The 21986-nt window shown below is 38.6% G+C and overlaps 1 protein-coding gene across 4 annotated transcripts in view; it reads right to left on the reverse strand.

Annotated features, from left to right (window-relative positions):
• The window catches only part of LOC105463501 (meiotic nuclear divisions 1), a 118695-nt gene that overhangs the window by 46237 nt on the left and 50472 nt on the right, over positions 1-21986 (reverse strand). For 3 of the 4 annotated variants that reach the window (XM_071092921.1, XM_024787258.2, XM_024787260.2), the window contains exons 5-7: positions 18928-19002; positions 15930-16044; positions 4459-4503 (exon numbers count right to left, since the gene is read on the reverse strand). In XM_071092921.1, the coding sequence (XP_070949022.1) occupies positions 4459-4503; positions 15930-16044; positions 18928-19002 (235 nt within the window). Of the gene's footprint in view, positions 1-950; positions 1145-4458; positions 4504-15929; positions 16045-18927; positions 19003-21986 lie in introns of those variants that run through there. The other variant, XM_071092922.1, reaches the window with a different exon arrangement.

The raw sequence follows: 21986 nt of genomic DNA on the forward strand, positions 1-21986 counted from the left end.
AATGCTGGGATTACAAGTGTGAGCCACCGTGTCCAGCCTTTCTTTTCTTAATTTCATATATTTCTTTAATGTACATATACAACCTTTATGATGAAAATGTATTACACACACAGAAAAAACGATGGTATAAGATGTTATAGCTTGTCAGAGTATTCTGTAAAATGTTAAACAATCTATTAGTAGTGACAATGAAGTAAAGGGTTAGAATAGGTTCTTCTGGAATGTTATGGGCCGAATCATTTTCCCCCCAAATTTGTATGTTGAAGTCCTAGCCCTATGACCTCAGAATGTGACTATATTGAAACATATCTTTAAAGAGGTGATTAAGTTAAAATGAGGTCATTGGGATGGGCCCTAATCCAGTAGGATTGGTGTCTTTATAAGAAAAGGATCACGAGGTCAAGAGATAGAGACCATCCTGGCCAACATAGTAAAATCCTGCCTCTACTAACAATACAAATAAATTAGCTGGGCGTGGTGGCGTGCACCGGTAGTCCCAGCTATTCAGGAGGCTGAGGCAGGGGAATCGCTTGAACTCAGGAGGCAGAGGTTTAGTGAGCTGAGATAGTGCCACGGCACTCCAGGCTGGCGAAAAAGCAAGACTCTGTCTTAAAAAAAAAAAAAAGCAGAAAGAGAAAGGAAAAGGATTGGCTGGGTGCAGTGGCTCACGCCTGTAATCCCAGCACTCTGTGGGGGCCGAGGCAGGCAGATTGCCTAAGGTCAGGAGTTTGAGAGACCAGTCTGGCCAACATGGTGAAACCCCATCTCTACTAAAAATACAAAAATAATTAGCCGAGTCTGGTGGTGTGCACCTGTAATCCCAGCTATTCAGGAGGCTGAGGCAGGCAAATTGCTTGAACCAGGGAGGTGGAGGTTGCAGTGAGCTGAGATTGCGCCACTGTACTACAGCTTGGGCAACATAGCAAGACTCCATTTCAAAAAAAAAAAAAAAAAACGGGAAATGTGAACACACCGAGAGACACAGGAAAGATTGTGAGAGGACACAGTGAGAAGGAAGACCTACAGAAGAAACCAAACCTGCCAACATCTTGATCTTGAAATTTGATTCTCCAGGATGGTCAGAAAAATTTCTGTTGTTTAAGCCACCCTATCTGTGATACTTTGTTCTGGCATCTCTAGAAAACTAATACATAGAGTTTGATCACTTTTTAAAATATTTTTTCTATGGAAGTTTAATTCCAAGTATCAAATAATGATAAGCACATTTCTGGAATGAATTTTAGAGAGAATACTACTGCATCAAATAGAATAATGTTAACAAAATTAATTTCTTTCAAATAAAGTGTTATGGAATGTCAACAGATATTAAAATGATCTTTACCCTTTGTAACAATCTAAAATGAATCTTTACTTTTCACAACAACCTAAGAGAGAATGTTAAAATAGCACCATAAGGTATTCTAGGATAATTTTTACCAGTCTCTGCCCAACCAGTACATTCTTGCTAATCACACCCAAATGTTATAGAGGGTCTGCTGCTACATAAGACAAGTATCAGGTGTACTGCAGATATTACAGAATGTGAAGAACCTATGCCTTCAAGTTGACACAAGAGAGAAAAAATAATAATTTATTACTAAACAATTATAAAGTGATAGGTGTCTCAGAGAGAAAAGGCCAAGTCTTATGTGTACAGCTTACAGGATAGGCTTCATGAATACAGAAAGATTTCTAGGAAATGAGAGAACAGATACAACAATGTAGGAAGCTTGCAGGGAATCAACTTCAAACCTGGATCAGAAAAGAGAATGAGGCATCAGGGTAAGACTACTGAATAGCCTCTACAGGAAGGATTTCCTGATTTATAGAAGGATAAGAAACCATTTCATTATAAACATTTAAAGGTTAAAAGCAAGAAAAAGAACAAATAAAAACCTCTCCACAACTATGCCTACTGGACCAATTCAAAGAAGACTCTGATTAAACATTTCTTTGGGCCACTGGATGTCGGCCTTCAAGATAATGTCACTGACAATCTTGATAGTTCATTCTCTGTCAAATAATTTCCCTATTTAATGTAGAAATTTTTATAAATGGATATAGAATAATTTTTTTATTTTAAACAAACAACCTTAAGGCTGTTTGATTTATACGGTGGCACGGCGAAGATACCTATAGGAATAGGATGAGCAATATCATTTGCAATGAATCTAGGTTAGGCCCTGGCAACACCTATCCCTCTTCACTCATTAAGATATCTCTCATATGTGTTTACAAAAACCTCACCATCTTAATTATTAAGCAAGGTTTCATATGATATAATTGAAATCACACTTAAAGTGTATTTAATGTCACCAAACATTTAGATGTGACATTTGGTAATCTCTCATCCTATAGAACTGAGATACCAAATTGTTGAACAGTATATATTCTCAATTCCAGATACATTTTTAAGGACTTTTTTTTTTTCTTGAGACAGTGTCTCACTCTTGCCCAGGCTGGAGTACAGTGGCACCATCTCAGCTCACTGCAACCTCTGCCTCCTGGGTTCAAGCAATTCTCCTACCTCAGCCTCCTGGGTAGCTAGTGTTACAGGTGTGTGCCACCATGTCTGGCTAATTTTTGTATTTTTAGTAGAGACAGGGTTTCATCATGTTGGCCAGGCTGGTCTTGAACTCCTGACCTCAAGTGATCCTCCTGCCTTGGCCTCCCAAAGTGCTGGGATTACCGGCATGAGCCACCAAGCCCGGCCAGGGCTTTTTTAAGTAAAAAGAAAGCAAACTTTCTTTCTATATGATAATTTAAATATGAATATTAAAGCAAACTTTAATAGCTATATGATAAATAAGATTGCAATTTCATTAAAAAAACAAAAAACCAAAAAACTAAAGGCCAATTATATTGATTTTACCAATCTACCTAATTCTAAAACAGACTAGGAAAAAAATAATTCTCATTTTATTACTGTTTTCTTTTTGTTTGTTGTGAAGGTGGCGGTTTTCTGAGGTGTGATGCTTTATCTCTTATCTCCGTCTTTTCATAACACATGTTTATGCTGGAAGCTGGAAGGAGTAAGCTGTAACTTTAAATGGAAATATGGTTCTTAACAGCTGTTTCTGCTATTCTAAAAATATCTTTCTTCCTCATGGTTTTAAAAGTCCCAGGTTCTTCTGTAGCTAATAGGATAGGGAAAAAAAAAAGCCATTCCAAATGTTTTTCCAATTATAATTTTGGAAGTTTATGATCAATTGGAAATCATGAACTTTTTTAAGAGAAGAAAAGGAAAAGAGGAGTATTTATCTACGTGTCCAACATGGTGCTGAAGGGCTTACAAACTGTCTTATTTAATCCTCCCAAAATGGGAGGTAGGTATTATTTATCCACAATGAACAGATGAGGAAGCAGGCTGAGAGGGGGTCAAGAGGTCACACAGCAAGTAAGGAGAACAGCTTGGATTCTTTTCAAAGCCACGTTCCTCCCACTACACACACATGCTGCCTGTGCCTACTGTGTGCTGAGCCTCTTTGTTGAAAATACTGGGGGAAATCACCTTGGATTTCTGTCTTATTTTTAACCTAAAAATCCATATTTATTTACACTTTGTGGGACACATTTCATTATTCTCTTTTATGTCAGTTTGCTTTTGTACCCTCCTCTATTCTTATCGCTAAAGCATTACCTTACTTAAGAAATAACTTTGTAATAAATAAAACTGCAATTTCAGAAAAAAAAAAAAAACAACAACTCTAAAGGCCAATTATATTGATTTTACCAGTCTATTTAATTATAAAATAGAGTAGGAAAAAAATAATTCTTTTTTTTTTGTGTGAAACAGAGGCCTGGACAGGGAGTCAGAGAAACCTGGCTCTAGCGTCTGTTCTTCCAGTGACTAATCGCCTTTGACTAAACACAGTCACTTTAAGTCCAGCCAAAAAAGCTGGATTCTAATTCCTGTTCTGCTGTCTGACTAATGTGTGGCCTTGGACTCCTGAGGGTCTTAGTTTGTCTCCTAAATTAGGGATAATAATCATATCTACCTCACAAGATTATCATGGAGATAAAATGAGAATGAACCATAGACATTACAATAACTGGCATATAGTCAGTCCTCAACAAACCTTAGCTATTATTATTATTAGCGAGAATATAAATCTTTAAGATTCCATTATCTTAAAGTGTATCTTACATTAATATATATGAAAGTTAAGTTATTAGCCCAAGTGACTTATCTTGGGAAAAGCTGTACAAAAGTTAAACTGGAAGCAATCATTAGTTTTACAAAAATATCTGATACTTCACAAAATGACTCATAAGATTATAAAAAATAACCTTAAATAACTGAAATGATTTAATATGTAAACATCTGAGTAATGCATACATTTTTCAGAAATATCCTTTCTTGAACAAAGCCAGCACAAGGTATCTGAATTTCACATCACAGTAAGTGTGAAGGGAGTTTAACTACAGTTTATTTATCAGTATTATTATGGTACATACCAGTCCATCTGTTAGCAGCTTCTTTGGCTACTTTATTTGCTTGGCCTGAAAAAAAAATTATATATATAAAATGAAATGTATTTATATATATAAAATTATCTTTGGCTATGTGTACATTTATATTTTTTCATATGAACAAAATTTTAATAAAATTTATATGTAAAATGGCTATGAAAAAAGCTGAAATAGTGACATAATATTGTATTTTACAAACTCTTGCAAATTCCTAAGGAAATTTAGGGAGCTGCAGTAATATTAGTAATTAATGGAAAGTCAAAGTGAACAATTTCCCTTTCCTAAGTGTCCATCATCATTGTACTTGCTCCTTTAAAGATAACATGTAAGTTTAAATGAGATGTTTTTCAAAGAACTCACCATACCAAAATACAAGTTAAATGTAATAAGAATTTTACTATACAGGCATTATAAGACCACAATAAGTGTGACTCTAAAAAAAATTTTAGTGGTAAGAAAGTAGTCACATAGAAGGAAGTATTTACTTTTACTTTATAAATACACATCGTGCTATCAAATGTATCTGTATGTATATTATGTACTTCAAGTTAATCTGCACAGCACGTAACAGTGCCATGATTAATGGGGCATTAACTATTACTTAAAATGATGGCATTTTAAATTGAAAGATAATTTATATGTTACAAAATTCAGCATACTAAACTATAAAATTCAGTAATTTTTATTTATTTACTTATTTAGGGACTAGGTCTCACTCTGTCTCCCTAGCTGGAGTGCAGTGGTGTAATCATAGCTCACTGTAGCCTCAAACTCCTGGGCTCAAGCAATTCTCCTGCCTCAGTTTTCTGAGCAGCTGAGACTATAGGCATGCGCCACCATGCCCAGCTCATTTTTTTTATTTCTTGTAGAGATCACCTATCTCTACAAGATATTCTGCTATGTTGCCCAGGTTGGTCTCGAACTCCAGGCCTCAAGTGATCCTCCCCATCTTGGCCTCCTAAAGTGCTGGGATTACAGGTATGGGACACGATGCCTGACCTTCAGTGGTTTTTATGATGTTCACAAAATTGTACAACCATTACTACTATTTAACTCCAGAACATTTTTTCTTCACCCAAAAAAAAACCCTTGTGCCCCTTAGCACTCACTCCACATTCCTTCTCCCTCCGTCCCCTGGCAACTACTAACCTAGTTGCTGTCTCTTCTCTATGGATTTCCCTTTTGTGTACATTTCATACGAACGAAACACACAATATGTGGTCTTTTAGGTCTGGCCTCTCTCACTTAACACAATGTTTTCAAGGTTCATTCATGTATCAACACCTCATTCTTTTTTAAGCTAAGTACTAATTTTACAATTTGCTTATCCATTCATCAGCTGATGGACCTTTGGGTTGTTTCTGCTAATACGAATAATAATTTTTGTGTGAACATGTTTTCAATCATCTTGGGTATATATTTTGGGGAAGAGATAAATTGTTTGCCAAAGTGGTAGCACCACTTTATAATACCACCAGCAATCTAAGAGGTCCAGTCTCTCCACATCCTCATCACTTATTATTTTCTATTTTTTTTGAGACAGAGTTTTGCTGTTGTTGCCCAGGGTGGAATGCAATAGTGTGGTCTCGGCTCACTGCAACTTCCGCCTCCCAGGTTCAAGCAATTCTCCTGCCTCAGCCTCCAGAGTAGCTGGGACTACAGGCGTACGCCACCACGCCCAGCTAATTTTGTATTTTTAGTAGAGATGGGGTTTCACCATGTTGGTCAGACTGGTCTCCAAGTCCTGACCTCAGGTGATCCGCCTGCCTTGGCCTCCCAAAGTGCTGGGATTACAGGCGTGAGCCACCGCACCCAGCCTCATTATTTTCTGTTTTTACATTATAGCTATCCTAATGGGTGTTGATATGGTTTGGCTGTGTCCCCACTCAAATCTCATCTTGAATTGTAACTCCCACAATTCCCAGGTGTTGCGAGAGGACCCCAGTGGGAGGGGATTGAATTATGGGGGCGGGTCTTTCCTGCACTGTTCTCATGATAGTGAATGAGTCTCACAAGATCTGATGGCTTTAAAAATGGGAGTTTCCCTGCACAAGCTCTCTTCTCTTGTCTGCCATCATGTGAGACATACCTTTCACCTTCCACCATGATTTTGAGGTTTCCCCAAACGTGTGGCACTGTAAGTCCAATAAACCTCTTTCTTTTGTAAATTGCCAAGTTTCAGGTATGTCTTTATCAGCAGTGTAAAAACAGACTAATACAAGTGTGAAGTAGTATCTCACTGGGGTTCTGATTTGCATTTCCTAATGATTTTGTGCATCTTTTCATGTGCTTATTGGTCATCTGTGTATCTTATTGGGAGAAGTGTCTGTTCATATCCTTTGCTCATTTTTCAATTGGGTTGTCTTTTTATTGTTGTATTATGAGTTCTTTATATATTTTGGATACTAGGCACTTGTCAGATACAAAACTTGTGAATATTTTCTTCCATCCTGAGTTCACTTTTCACTTTTCTTTTTGTGATGGAGTCTCTCTCTGTCACCCAGGTTGGAGTGTAGTGGTGCAATCTCGGCTCACTGCAACCTCTGCCTTCCTGGTTCAAGTGATTCTCCTGCCTCAGCCTCCCGAATAGCTGGGATTATAGGTGTGTGCCACCACGACTAATTTTTGTATTTTTAGTAGAGATGGGGTTTCACCATGTTGGCCAGGCTGGTCTCGAACTCCTGGCCTCACATGATCCGCCCGCCTTGCCCTCCCAAAGTGCTGAGATTACAGGTGTGAGCCACGGTGCCCAGCCTCTTTTTACTTTCTTGATATTGTAAAAAAATTTTTAATTTTGATGAAGTCCATTTATCTACTTTTTCTGTGGTTGTTCCTGCTTTTGGTGTCGTATTCAAGGAACTGTTGCTTAACACAAGGATAAAGAAATATAAATCTGTTTTCTTCTAAGAGTTTTATAGTTTTAGCTCTTCCATATAGGTCTTTGATCCATTTGAGTTAATTTTTTTGATGTAAGGTGGGGGTTCAGATTAATTCATTTGCATGTGGATATCCAGCTGTGCCAAATACCATTAGCTGAAAACATGATTTCTTTCCTGATTCCATGGTCTTGGCACCTTTGTTGAAAATTAATTGGGTTTATTTCTGGACTCCTGATTCCATTAATCTATATGTGTATTCTTTTTTTTTTTTTTTTTTTTTTTTTGAGATGGAGTCTCACTCTGTTGCCCAGGCTGGAGTGCAGTAACATGATCTTGGCTCACTGCAAGCTCCGCCCCCCGGGTTCACACCATTCTCCTGCCTCAGCCTCCCGAGTAGCTGGGACTACAGGCACCTACCACCATGCCCGGCTAATTTTTTATATTTTTAGTAGAGACGGGGTTTCACCATGTTAGCCAGGAGGGTCTCGATCTCCTGACCTCGTGATCCGCCCGCCTTGGCCTCCCAAAGTGTAAATGTCTATTCTTATACCACTACCATACTGTCTTGATTCCTGTAGTCTTATAGTAAGTTTTGAAATTGGAAAATTTGAGTCTGTAACTTTGTTCTTTTTCAAGATTCTTTTGACTATTCTGTATCTCTTGCATTTCCATATGAAACTTAAGATCAGTTTACCAATTTCTGCAAAAAAGCAGCTGAAATTTTGATCGGTATAGCATTGAATCAGTAGATCAATTTGGGGAGTATTTCCTTAATAATATTGTGTTTCAGCCGGGTACAAGAGCTCACGCCTGAATTCCTAGCACTTTGGGAGGCTGAGGCAGGAGGACTGCTTGAGTCCAGGAGTTCGAGACCAGTCTAGCCAACATAGTGGGACCCCATTTCTACAAAAGATAATGAAAAAAAAATTAGCCAGGTGTAGTGGTGCACACTTCGAGTCCCAGCTACTAATTTTTTTCTATTTCTCTTTCATCTAGCTAAAAGTGTGTCTACTTTGTGATCTACTTAAAGAACCAATTTTTGGGTCGCGTGTGGTGGCTCATGCCTGTAATCCTAGCACTTCTGGAGGCTGAGGCGGGCAGATCACCAGAGGTCAGGGGTTTGAGACAAGCCTGGCCAACATGGCAAAATCCTATCTCTACTAAAAATACAAAAAAGAAGCTGGGCATGGTGGCGCGTGCCTGTAGTCTCAACTACTCAGGAGGCTGAGGCAGGAGAATTGCTTGAACAAGGGAGGTGGAGGTTATAGTGAGCCAAGATCGCACCATTGTACTCCCACAAGAGCAAAACTCCATTTGAAAAAGAAAAAAAACAGCCGTGCGCAGTGGCTCACACCTGTAATCCCAGCACTTTGGGAGGTGAGGCGGGCAAATCACGAAGTCAAGACATCGAGACCACCCTGGCCAACATGGTGAAACCTCGTCTCTACTAAAAACACCAAAAAAAAGCTGGGCATGGTCGTGCGTGCCTGTAGTCTTAGCTATTCAGGAGGCTGAGGCAGGAGAATTGCTTGAACCCAGGAGGCAGAGGTTGCAGTGAGCTGAGATCATGCCACTGCACACCAGCCTGGTGACAGAGCAAGAATCCACCTGAAAAAAAAAAAAAGAACCAATTTTTGGTTTTTATTTTCTTGTTCTTCATTTCTCTTTGAACATATTTGAAGTGTCTTTGTCTAGTAAGTCCAACACGTGGGCTTTCTCAGGAATAGTTTCCATTGAAAACAGTTTCCACTGAAACATTTTTATTCCAGTGTGTGAGCCATATTTTATTGCTTTGTATGTCTTGCAATCTTTTTGTTGCAAAACTGGGCATTTAAAATAATGTTAGCCTGAGTAACATGGTGAAATCCTGTCTCCACAAAAAATACAAACATTAGCTCAGCATGGTGGCATGTGCTTGTAGTTCTAGCTACTCAGGGGACTGAGGCAGGAGGATTGCTTGAGCCCAGGAGGTTGAGGCTGCACCAAGTCATGATCATGCCACTGCACTCCAGCTGAGGCGACAGAGTGAGAATGTCTCAAAAAAAAAAAAAAAAAAAAAGGGGGGGGTAATAATTAATTTAAAAAATAATATAAGGCGCCTGTAATCCCAGCTACTTCGGAGGCTGAGGCACGAGAATCACTTGAACCTGGGAGGCAGAGGTTGTAGTGAGCCAAGATCATGCCACTGCACTCCAGCTTGGGTGACAGAGCAAGACTCTGTCTCAAAAAAAAAAAAAAAAATATATATATATATATACACACACACACACACAAATAAAAAAAATAGCAACCCTAGAAAGCAGATTCTCCCCACTCCCCAGGATTGCTGCTTGTAATAAGTTGTTACAATTTGTTTAGTAATTTTCCTGAACTAAATCTGTAAAGTCCATGTTCTTAAGCATGGCCACTGCAGTCTCTACTTGGTTAGCTTAGTGGTCAAGCTATTAATTGAACAGAGATTTCCTTAAATGCTTGGACTAAACCTCTATGAAGAGGCTGTCTTTGCCAAAGGGCTCAGCCGTCTTTGCCTAAGGGTTTGCGTGTGCTGGGACATGCGTTCTCAGCAAGGCAGTTTATAACTCTGACCTACTCTTCGCTTCTTGCTTGCACAGAGCATCAAGGTCAGCTAGATGTGGGGACCGTCCCAGGTCTTTACTGAGAATGTGAACAACCCTAAACTTGCATGTAGGCCTTCTATAGTTTCAGGAATATGTTGCTCTTCAAGGCTCTCATGAACATATTATTTAGTTTTTCCTTTTTTTTTTTAGAAGGGTCTCACTCTGTCACCCAAGCTAGAGCACAGTGGCATGATCATGGCTCACTGCAGTCTTGATTTCCTGGGCTCAAGTGATCCTCCCACCTCAGCCTCCTGAGTAGCTAGTACTACAGGCACATGCCACCATGCCTAATTTTTAAATTATTTATAGAGATAGAGTTTGCCATTTTCATATTGGTTTTGAACTCTTGGGCTCAAGCAATCTTCCCAAAGTGTTAGGATTACGGGCATAAACCACTGCACTTGGCCCTTTTAAGCTTTTTGATTAGTCTACTGTTTGCCTCAACTGTTATTCATCAACAATGATTAACTGAGAAGTTAAAATTATTTGTAATTTTAACTTCTTTATTTGTTTGTAATTGTTATAGACAAACACTCCCCACAGAGAGGATTTTAGCACTGGGCATACCCCAGGCCAGATCAAACAAAAACAGTCTTTCCTATTGGTGTCCTCCAGGGAATCACCAAACATGTAAATAATGACAATTCTTTGGGATCAGAGCTCTTATAGAGCTCCAGCTGCATTTTGCTCCCCTAGACAGTAGGAATGCAGGATTGTTATCCTTCAAGGTCACTGCTGAGGTGAGAGTGGGAAATGAGAATAGGCAAATTCAATACCACAAAGCTCATTATTCTTACTCAGAGTCTGCTAATTTTCCTCAGTAGGCTCCTGTAAGCCTTTGGTTAATTTCCAGAGGTCTGAAAAAGTTGACTACAACAATTTTTGCAAGTTTTCTGAAAGGGCAAAGTTTCAGAAGTCCTTACTCCACCTTTTTACTGTCATCCTGGCATTTATTTCTCAGAAAATTACTTAAGTACCTCTAAGATATTTTCAAGTATTTTTGTGGGAATTTAATTTCTACTAACATGTTTTCTCTGGTCACATTTGAATAATGGTCAGAATAGCTAAATTAAAAAATTGTTTAAAGAATTGTTGCTTGTAAATATCACTTCTGGGATACTGCAATTAATTTTGTTATTGTTGTTGTTGTTGTTTTGAGACTGTTTTCGCTCTGTCGCCCAGGATGGAGCGCAGTGTGTGATGTTGGTTCACTGCAGCCTTCTTCTTCCCAGTTCAAGCGATTCTCCTGTCTCAGCGTCCAGAGTAGTTGGGGTTACAGGTATGTGCCACCATGCCTGGCTAATTTTTGTATTTTTAATAGAAACAGCATTTCACCAACTTGGCCAGGCTGGTCTCAAACTCCTGACCCCTAGTGATCTGCCTGCCTCTGCCTCCAAAGCAATTAATCTTCTAAATACTTGCTTAATGATATAATTCAACTGGCATAAATATAAATTATTTCTCACGGATGTTACTGAGAAGTAAGAGAATACATAGCCATGCCCCATATGAACAAATGGTTATGGCTACAGTCACCAAATTATTCTCTGAATAAATCATGACAGACTTAGAGATAAGCTTGAGTGATATAATATGGGGGGGGGGCTATAGCCATGCTACTAAGAACCAAATCCTATTAAAATCAATTTGTGAAACTCATAAGCCTTTAATCCAGTATAATCTGTTCTGCACTAACATGGTAGCTGAAATCCCATGAAACCCCTCATTGTCAAAAAGTACATTTAAAAAACAATTTCATTGAGGAATGGAGATTTGGGGTGAGTAGAGGTTAAAGTCTTAAGAAGTTCTCTAAATTTAGCGATAAGGGGATCACTGGCATCTACTACTTAAATATTTAAATTTCTTGGATTTGTGGGTTTATACTTTTCATCAAATTTGAAAAACTTTAAACTTTAGCTTTTATTTCTTCAGATATTTTTCTGGCTCAGCAACCTCTCCTCCCACCAAAACATACTCCATTTGGGACTGTAATCACACATTTATTAGATCCCTTGAAATTGTCTTAAGGCTCACAGATGCCATTTTCATATTTTTAAAGTTTTTAATTTATACATGAGTCAAGGACTCCATATGCTGTCCAGGCTGGCCTCGAACTCCTGGGCTCAAGTGATCCACCCACCTTAACCTCCCAAAGTGCTGGAATTATAGGAGTGAGCCACTGCGCCTGGCCCCATTTTAGTAATTTTAAAATTCTTTATTTTCTGTGTTTCATTTTGGATGTTTCTATTGCTGTATCTTCAACTAACACCAATTCTTTCTTCTGCAAAATTTAATCTGCTGGTAATTCACCATAGTGTATTTTTCAGGTTAGACATTGTAGTTTTTCATGTCCAAAAGTTTGACCTGGGTCTTTTTTATATCTTCTCTATTTCCACTTAACTTTTTGAACATATGGAATACAGTTATAATAACTTTTTAAATGTTCTGGTCTTCTGATCCTAATTTCTGGGTCAATTTTGATTGATGGAGTATTCTGCTCATTATAGATCATGTCTTCCCACTTCTCTCCAGGCCTGGTAGTCTTTGCTTATATGCCAGACATAATGAATTTTATCTTGCTAGATGTTAATCCTTTTTCAAGAGACAGGGTCTCACTCTGTTGCCCAGGCTGGAATATAGTGGCACGACCCTAGCTCACTGCAGCCTTGAACTGCTGGGTGCAAGCAATCCTCCCATCTCAGCCTCTCAAGTAGAAAGGTAATAAAACTGGAGGAAGAATACTTGACTACAGTGCATGCCAGCATGACCAGCTAATTTTAAATTGTTTGTAGAGATAGGGTCTCTCTCTCTTGCCCAGGCTAATCTCAAACTCCTAGCCTAAAGCTATCTTACTGCCTTGGCCTCCCAAAGTGCTGGGATTATAGGCATGAGCCACTGTGTCTGGCAAAAAAGATGATAATCTTTCATAAATTTGTAAAAATGCACAAAGCCAGGAAGGAAGGATTCTTACTCTCTCATTCCCCAGTCAAAAATTAATATATCTCTAATAGACTCCATTACAAGTTCTCCAGGATCCATATTTACATGGTTGCATAAATAACTATTAAAAGATAACCTAGTCTGATGTTGATGAAAAATGATAAAGGCCAAGCATGGTGAATCACACCTATAATTCCAGCACTTTGGGAGGCCAAAGGGAGACAACTGCTTGAGGCCAGGAGTTCGAAACCAGCTGGACAATACAGCGAGACACCATCTCTTTAAAAAATAAAATTAAAAGTAAACTAGCTGGATGTGGTGGCACGTGCCTGTAGTCTCAGTTACTTGGGAAGCTGAGGTAGGAGAACGACTTGAGCTTGGGGGGTTGAGGCTACAGTGAGCCCTGATCATGCATTGCACTTCAGCCTGGGAGACAGAGCAAGGCCCAGTCTCCAAAAAAATAAAAAATAAATAAATAAATAAAAATCTCACTGAAAACCAGAAAATTTCAGGTTTGTTCTCTCAGTGAGACCTCATATACTATAATACTCATTCACAATGGCATGTTTTCCTTGGGCTGGGAAATAAATTACCAAAGTTATAAATTCAAGGGTTAAAATTGACAGCAGAATGCAGGCAACCAGTTTAAAATTTCAGTTGCTGCCTCTTCCTCAACTGTGTTATTCCACCCTCCAGAAAGTTCACCATCCTTTGTATACTCTGAACTTCTTTTCTGAAGTTTTATTACCTAAGAGGTGATGTATTTGCCAAAAGTGCTACTTGAATCAGACCTACAAGGAATGGCAACATCTTAAATTAACATGCCTACAATACAAGTTTTCCCCACTTCATGAATCGGTCTGGCACAATTCCCTGTTAATTTCCTGAACGTTAATGTGATCCTGGCTCAGGGTCACTATCAGTGTAGGTTACAGTAGTTTAGTAAGCCTAAATAAGGGTTTTATTCATTCCTGAGTGGGCAGAATATATCAACATTAAGAAAAGGACTGGGGAGACAATTGGAGGTGATGTCAGTGAGGGTCACCTGTCCAAGGAAATAGCTGTGGCAGTACAATAGGGACCATGGAGTGGAAAAGCTTGCGTCTTTTTGAATATACCTAAGAGTTGTAGGTCCTAGACATAAAAGAGAATGAAACAGGTGGGCAAAGAGGTAGTACACCAAGTACAAGAATCACATAAAACTGAAATCAGGAAAAAAGGCAAGAAAGAGTAAATGAAGGGTCAGATTTGGTTATTGTGGAAAGTCAGATTTTTCATGATGAACTGCTAGAGGGCACAGTCATGCTATCCTGAAAATAAATCACCTGAAAGTATTCAACCTCATTTAGAAACTGTGCTTGAAGTTCTCTTTCAAGAGAATGAGAAGGTGCTCTAGATAAGGTACACAACGTTCTACGTCCTCCTGAACAAGCAGTCTGTTTCCTTTTGAAGATGAATCATATGCAGGCCTAGCTTCCTAGTAGTAACCTTCTACCTGTGAGGTACTCTCCTGCTGTGATGTGCTTGTGCTCACTGAGGATCATCTGGTATTAGTTAAAACTTTCAAACAGATTAAGGTGGTTATTTTTGTTGGTGTAGATTTGATTAGCACTTTCTTCTGCAGGATGATGACAAATGAATCTGTGGTCAGCATAAAAGAGCTGACATGTTTCCCCAAATACTTAATTTACAGAGAATGACTGGCTCAGGGAGTTATTCTACCTCCGCCTCTCTTTGAAAATCACCCAGGGTAATCAGCTGAACCAGTGGCACTACATATCACCATCTAGGCGATGTACTCCATATATGTGAATGGTGCCTCCTGGAGTTGTGCAAAGCAGCGACCTGTCTCTAATATGAAGTTTAACTTCAGATTTACACTAACTGAACTGCTTAAAAATTCTTTAATTGTAAAGGCCACTGCCAAGGACTAGGCCAGCTTAGTTGCAATCAAACTATCCTCAGGTTAATTTTAACATACCAAATATTTTCCATGTCTTTCAAAGCCTTCTATCACACACTATAGTATCAGCTTTTCTGTAAGTTTCACTTGGTACAGTTTCCTAAACATAAGACAGGCTAAGACAGAAAAATATTTAAAAAGTTATATTTTCCCAAGTAATTAAATGCTTTGTCTTTATAATATACTCTTTTATCTCCTCAAATATTCACATTTCTATCTTTTAAAAAACATATAAACATTATTTAAAACAAAGCTCTGGGGACTCTGGTTTAAAAGAAGGAAAAAAAATCACTGGTATATTTAAAAGGCAACTCAATGTACAGACTGATTTTCTGCAACTTGCAAACTCTTCTACTTATGGTATCATTTTTCCTAGAAGATAATGACAGATTTCTTTACAGAATCAAAGTTCTTCAGGCCAAATTAGCTTTTTTTCTGACTCCTCAGTTCTCTAAGCTTGTATTTTATGTCTTTATCCTTCTATCCCACACATCTTCCTTAATTTTAAAATGCTTATAATTTCAAAGTTGTCACTGTTCAATGCTCTAACATTAAGACTTTTTTTTTTTTTTGGAGACAGAGTCCTACTTTGTCACCCAGGCTGGAGTGCAATGGCACGTATAGCACACTACAGCTTCAACCTCCTGGGCTTGAGGGATTCTCCCACCCCAGCCTCCCAAGTAGCTGGGACTACAGGCCTGTGTCACCACGCTTGGCTAATTTTTGTGTTTTTTTGGTAGAGATGGGATTTCACTATGTTGGCCAGGCTGGTCTTGAACTCCTGAGCTCAAGCAATCCACCCATCTCAGCCTCCCAAAATGCTGGGATTATAGGCATAAGCCAACATGCCCGGCACATTAAGACTTCTTAATGGCGATACTAAAGCAGTATTTTCCTACTATGTTACAAATACAAAATTAGAGTACTACAAACAGAATACTATCTTAACTGGTTTTATTTTCTCATGTATATGGAGAATGGTTAGCAGGCAACTAGAAATATAAAGTCTTTTTCATTATCAAAGTTAAAGACCCCTAAGATATGATACAAACTTACGTATTTCTTCCACGACTTGTGGATCACAATCTTTGTATTTTTCTACTTCTGCCTTTAGCTGTTCCCTTTGGTCTCGAAGTGATGAAAGCTCTTTTGCTAGCCTGGTTCGCTCTTCCTGCATTCCAAATAGTTTTATGTTCAATTAAGACAAAATTCTGTATGTTGTAAGGTAATACATTTTATAACAATTTCATTTTATTTCTCATAAATGATGTGCATTAGACTTTTGATATTATATATATAAGCATACACACACAGATAGTCACAGTATAAGAACAAGCTCAATTCTCATCTTTCCTGAAATCTCAAGCATCTTTTATATATATTGAATAACTAAATGGGAGTTAATATGCAGAATAGAATGCTCACAAATAGGTGAGAGGTTCATGTTAGAACTCTAAGATGACCATGTCATCGTATGTTAGAGAAAAAAATTATACTACTTTTTGAGTAGTTTCACAAGGCTATATATGTAAGTAACATTTTAAGACAACATTGATCATTATACAATTATCTTTAACAGTGTTCTAGACAATTTTTCAATTTTTAAGAATATTTTAATATATCCTTAATATTTTATATACATTTAAAGAAATAACACAATTGTAGCTTGAGGCCTCCCACTACCTATTCTTTAAAGGTAAACCAGAATAAAGCTTCAAAATACAATATAATCCAATAAAAACCATTTGAAATGTCTAGCCATATTTCTCACTAGCAGGTGGAAGTCATAGTGCTATACGTATTCATTTTGTATTTCTGAAACCTGAAAAGCCCAAACAAAAACCAAATGTTCGCAAAGATTATAGTACAGAATCATAGGATAAATCCGAGGCAAAATCAAGTAAAGTTCAAACTGCTTAACACGACTTGTAAGGTTCCCAACTACCTTGTATTTTTTATTTGTATTTTTCCACTTTGCTTTTAGCTGTTTCGTTTGGTTCCAAAGCGAAGACAGTTCCTTTGCTAGCATTTGTACAAGAGACTGCGTATACAGAGCAGCACGCTCAGAAGCAGCACGCCCCAACAGAACTCTCAGCAGTGAGGAAAACTTTCTAGATCTGCACTCTTCACTGCAAGACCCACTAGCCACATGTGGCTACTCAATATATGCAATGTGGCTACTGTGACTGAGAAACTAAATTTAACTGTAGCTAATTTTTATTTAAATATAAATAGCCACACATGGTTAGTGTATATCATACTTCACAGCTCAGGAGAGATTTTAAAATAACTAGAATATAAGAAGATAAGTCATTATTTGCCATCAATACCCAAATTATACATGCTTCAAAAGGAACACTGTCACCAAGTGTGGTGGCGCCTGCCTGTAGTACCGGATACTCAGGAGGCTGAGGCAGGGGGATCACTTGAGCCCAGGAGTTCAAGGGCAGCCTGGGCAATACAGAGATACTCCATCTCTAAAACACAAACCAAAAAACAAAACAAAACAAAACAAAATCAAGAGGAGAAAAAAAGACAGGAGAAGCAGAGTGGTGAACATCCATTGTGAATACAATGATAGTTCTCCAGGTATCACGCATTGAAACAATCTTAGACGGTCACTATCATTGAGATCTTTGCCAAATTATTTAACCTCTTTGTGCCTCCAGTTCCTCAAAAAGCAAAATGGAGACAGTAACGGTAGCCACCTCCCTAGACTGCTGGTAGGATTCAATAAATATACAAAATGCATTTAGAACAGTAGTTGCCTGGCTCAGAGTAAGCAGAATACACATGTTAGCTATTTTTCTTCTTTACCAACAGCAGGATCGCCACCATCATCAAGAATAATATCTAGCAGATAGGCGCCAGGTAGTTCTGAAAAGGCCTGGCTGGTAAGATCAGGATGAGCACAAGACTTCATCTTTCTTAGGAACATTTCTGAACCATTAAGCTCTTCTGATATCTGCAGGCGGCAACTATGTTTGCTGATGGGTTTTTGCCTGCAAGATGTACTTGTTTCAGTGGATTAACAGTAGACTGGCTGACAACTTCAGGGCAAGTGTATGTCACCATTAGTTGAAGGTGGTTCTACAAGTTATTGCCAGTGTTTAAAAAAACAAACAAAAGGATCAAATAAAGTGGTAGTTGCTATTGTCAACTGAGGAAGAAATAGAACAGCTTCAGGTTATGCCCAGAATTTACCTTTCCTTGAATATTCTTTAGAAACGACTATTCTCCAATTCCTATCTGTGATTGTGCTGATGATTCACATAAAACAATATATGTGAAATAACTTTGAAAGCATAAAGCCACTGTAAAGCTTTGCTATATCCCTTTCTACTATGTGACAAGTTTTCCAGTTGCTTTCTTTCCCAATCAAGTGATACAAATAGAGGGCCAGATGAAATGCTTAGTGGTTCATGTTGATCTTCAATATTTTTTAAAGTCATAAGTCTATAGTTCAGATAATGATGAAAATAGAAAGTAAAATGATTTTTTAAAATCTCTAACCTAATACTTAGAAAAAGATTGCACTTTAAAAAAAAAGGTCAATATTTATTTTAAAAATTTTTAAATATTACAAGGCCACAAAGATACTATGTTGATGGTTTTCAGTTTGTTCTATACAATTTTTTAAAAAAGACTCTTAAAAATTTACATAAACATTTATACAGGGCTTACCATGTACCAGGTCCTCTTCCAAGTGCTTTGCAAATATTAACTAGTTTAATCCATACAATAACCCAATGAAGTATAATAGATTTTATTATTCCCCATTTTGCAACAGAGAAAAGTGAAAACAGAATTTAGGAGACTTTCAAACCCAGGCAGTCTGGCTCTAGGGTTTATGTTTCTATGCTATGCTACCATATATAATAATAACAAAATCTAGACTCACAATTAGTGAATCCTACTGGGTCAAACGTTCATAGCCTTGGCTATGATCTCCTTTTCTTCTGGTAGAAATGCATCCTCCTCACAGGAAGCTCTGTGTCCTTACTCTAATATGTAGAATTGTCATTATTAAAAGAATCTATAGACACAAACTTACCGTTTCACATCGGCCAATTTTAGCTTTTTCAATGCTTTTCTGCAGGCTTGCATGCTTTTGGCTTCCCTCAGACAACTAGAGAATCAAAAACAAATAAAATAGCTTGCTAAGACAAACTGCCATGTAGTCATGTAGTAGTTTATGAAAACAAAGTTGGCCGGGTGCAGTGGCTCGTAATCCCAGCACTTTGGGAGACCAAGGTGGGTGGATCACGAGGTCAAGAGATGGAGACCATCCTGGTCAACATGGTGAAACCCCGTCTCTACTAAAAATACAAAAATGAGCTGGGCGTGGTGGTGCACGCCTGTAGTCCCAGCTACTTGAGAGGCTGAGGTTGCAGTGAGCCGAGATAGGGCCACTGCACTCCAGCCTAGTGACAGAGCAAGACCCTGTCTCAAAAAAAAAAAAACAAAAAAAGAAAACAAAGTCAAACACTATACTGGGAACTAATTTCTCCAATCTGAAGAAAACCAAAGACCATTAATCATTAGGGTACACTGGAAAAAAAAAAAAGTTTAAAAAACATTTTCTTTTTATTCCATGCCAATACATGAAACAAATATCATGCCTCTAATCTTTTCCACATAGTCTCTATTTATTAGGTTCCCCACTCCTACTCCAAGTAACTTGAGGTCTATTATTTAGTTAGAAATTGAACTTGAAGGCCAGGCACGGTGACTCATGCCTGTAATCCCAGCACTTCGAGAGGCCAAGGCAGGCAGATCGCATGACCCCACGAGGTGGAGACCGGCCTGGGCAACACGGCAAAGCCCCATCTCAACAAATACAAAAAAATTTAGCCAAGTATGATGGCATGAGCCTGTAGTCCCAGCTACTAAAAAAAAAAAGAAACAAAAAAGAAACTGAATTTGAAAATCCAAAAAAATCTCTTTTCTATAAATTCTCTCTGCAAATTTCATTTCACTTCCGACTAAAGTCTTTTCAAAATACCTGACCTATTTCACTAAGTCAATAATAAATTTGTCACTTATTATTATTACATAAAGTACTTCACAAGGAATTGCATAGTTACATATCATGTTCTCAAGAAAAAAATCTGCTAGCCTGTTGCCAAGTTTAGGTATGTTTTATATCTTTTTCTCTTTTTATTCTTGAGATAGTGTCTCACTCTGGTGCCTAGGCTGGAGTGCAGTGTCATGATCATGACTCCCTGCAACCTTTGCCTCCCAGGCTCAAGCCATCCTCCAACCTCCACCTCCCAGTAGCTGGGACTGCAGGTGTGCACCACCACAATCAGCTATTTTAAAAAATTTTTCTAGAGATGGAGTTTTGCCATGTTGCCCAGGCTGGTCTTGAACCTCCAGGCTCAAGCAATCTTCCGACCTCAGCCTCCCAACATGCTGAGATCACAGGTGTGTGCCCTGTTGCTCAGCCTGTTTTATATATCTTAAAAGTCATCAGTTTAAACTTTTTACTCAGCTTAGAAAGTAGATAAGTTGTATGTGGAAATGGATTAAATAACACCAGCATAAAGAGACTACAGATATTGAATGCTGATTAGCATGTGGGTAGGCCTACACATCAAAAAGGACTGGTTAATTTCAGAGTGTTGGCTTTTTGTCTCAATTTTGTTAATCTCACCTGGGTCTACAAGTAAACAAATAATCACAGGAAATTCTGAATACTAAATTCTCCACATCTTTTGCTATAAACTAGTTAGAAATTACAGATTCATTTGATTGGGTAAGGACCTTCTTAAAAAATATTTCACTCCTCCCTCATTCTTGAATTACAAACATTTAGAAAATAATTAATAATTGGATGGATTTAATTTCTGTTGGCTGATTATAAAAAACTAACTGTTCACGGCCGGGCATGGTGGCTCACACCTGTAATCCCAGCACTTTGGGAGGCCGAGGCGGGCGGATCATGAGATCAGAAGATCGAGACCATCCTGGCTAAGATGGTGAAACCTTGTCTCTACTAAAAATACAAAACCAAAATTAGCCGGGCATGGTGGCAGGCACCTGTAGTCCCAGCTACTCCGGAGGCTGAGGCGGGAGAATGGCATGAACCCGGGAGGTGGAGCTTGCAGTGAGCCAAGATCCCACCACTGCACTCCAGCCTGGGTGACAGAGCGAGACTCCATCTCAAAAAACAAATAAACTGCTCCCCTACCCCGAAAACACACACACACACACACACACAAAACTAACTGTTCACAATATGATCTAGTCATATGTAGAGAGTGGATAGAATTTAGATATCCTTTTTTTGCTTGAAATTCAGAAATACTATCTTCAAAAAGTTGGTAAGTTTACCCTTGCTTTGGGAAATCTTTCACGTCTCAGTACGCATAAAGGGACCGTTGTAAGCTTTCCTTTAACAGCTCTCCAGTCACTGATTCTAATCCGTAGCATGAACAAGATCTATAGATAATGCCAGGCAGACACCACTACAAACCAGTTATACCTCTCCTTGCAAGTAATTATCTTCCTAAGTTAAAAAAAAAAAATCTGCTGTATACATATATTTTTAAGACGGAGTTTCTCTCTTCTTGCTCAAGCTGGAGTGCAATGGCACTATCTTGGCTCACTGTAACCTCTGCCTCCCAGGTTCCAGCGATTCTCCTGCCTCAGCCTCCGGAGTAGCTGGGATTACAGGCACCCACCACCACATCCGACTAATTTTTCGTATTTTTAGTAGAGAGTAGAGATTGGGTTTGACCATGTTGGCCAGGCTGGTCTCGAACTCCTGACCTCAAGCAATCCACCCACCTCAGCCTCCCAAAGTGCTGGGATTACAGGCGTGAGCCACCACACTCGGCCGAAGATCTAGTTCTTTTAAAAAAGAGCTCCTATTTATAAAATAAAGTCATATTTTAAAAGTTAATATTAGTCTGACCAACATGGGGAAACGCTGTCTCTACTAAAAATACAAAAATTAGCCAGGAGTGGTGGCGCACACCTATAATCCCAGCTACTTGAAAGGCTGAGGCACAAGAATCGCTTGAACCTGGGAGGTGGAAGTTGCAATAAGCTGAGATCATACCACTGCACTCCAGCCTGGGCAACAGGGTGAGACTCTATCTCAAAATA

The sequence above is a fragment of the Macaca nemestrina genome, chromosome 3 (assembly GCF_043159975.1).
Source record: "Macaca nemestrina isolate mMacNem1 chromosome 3, mMacNem.hap1, whole genome shotgun sequence".
Classification (NCBI taxonomy): domain Eukaryota; kingdom Metazoa; phylum Chordata; class Mammalia; order Primates; family Cercopithecidae; genus Macaca; species Macaca nemestrina.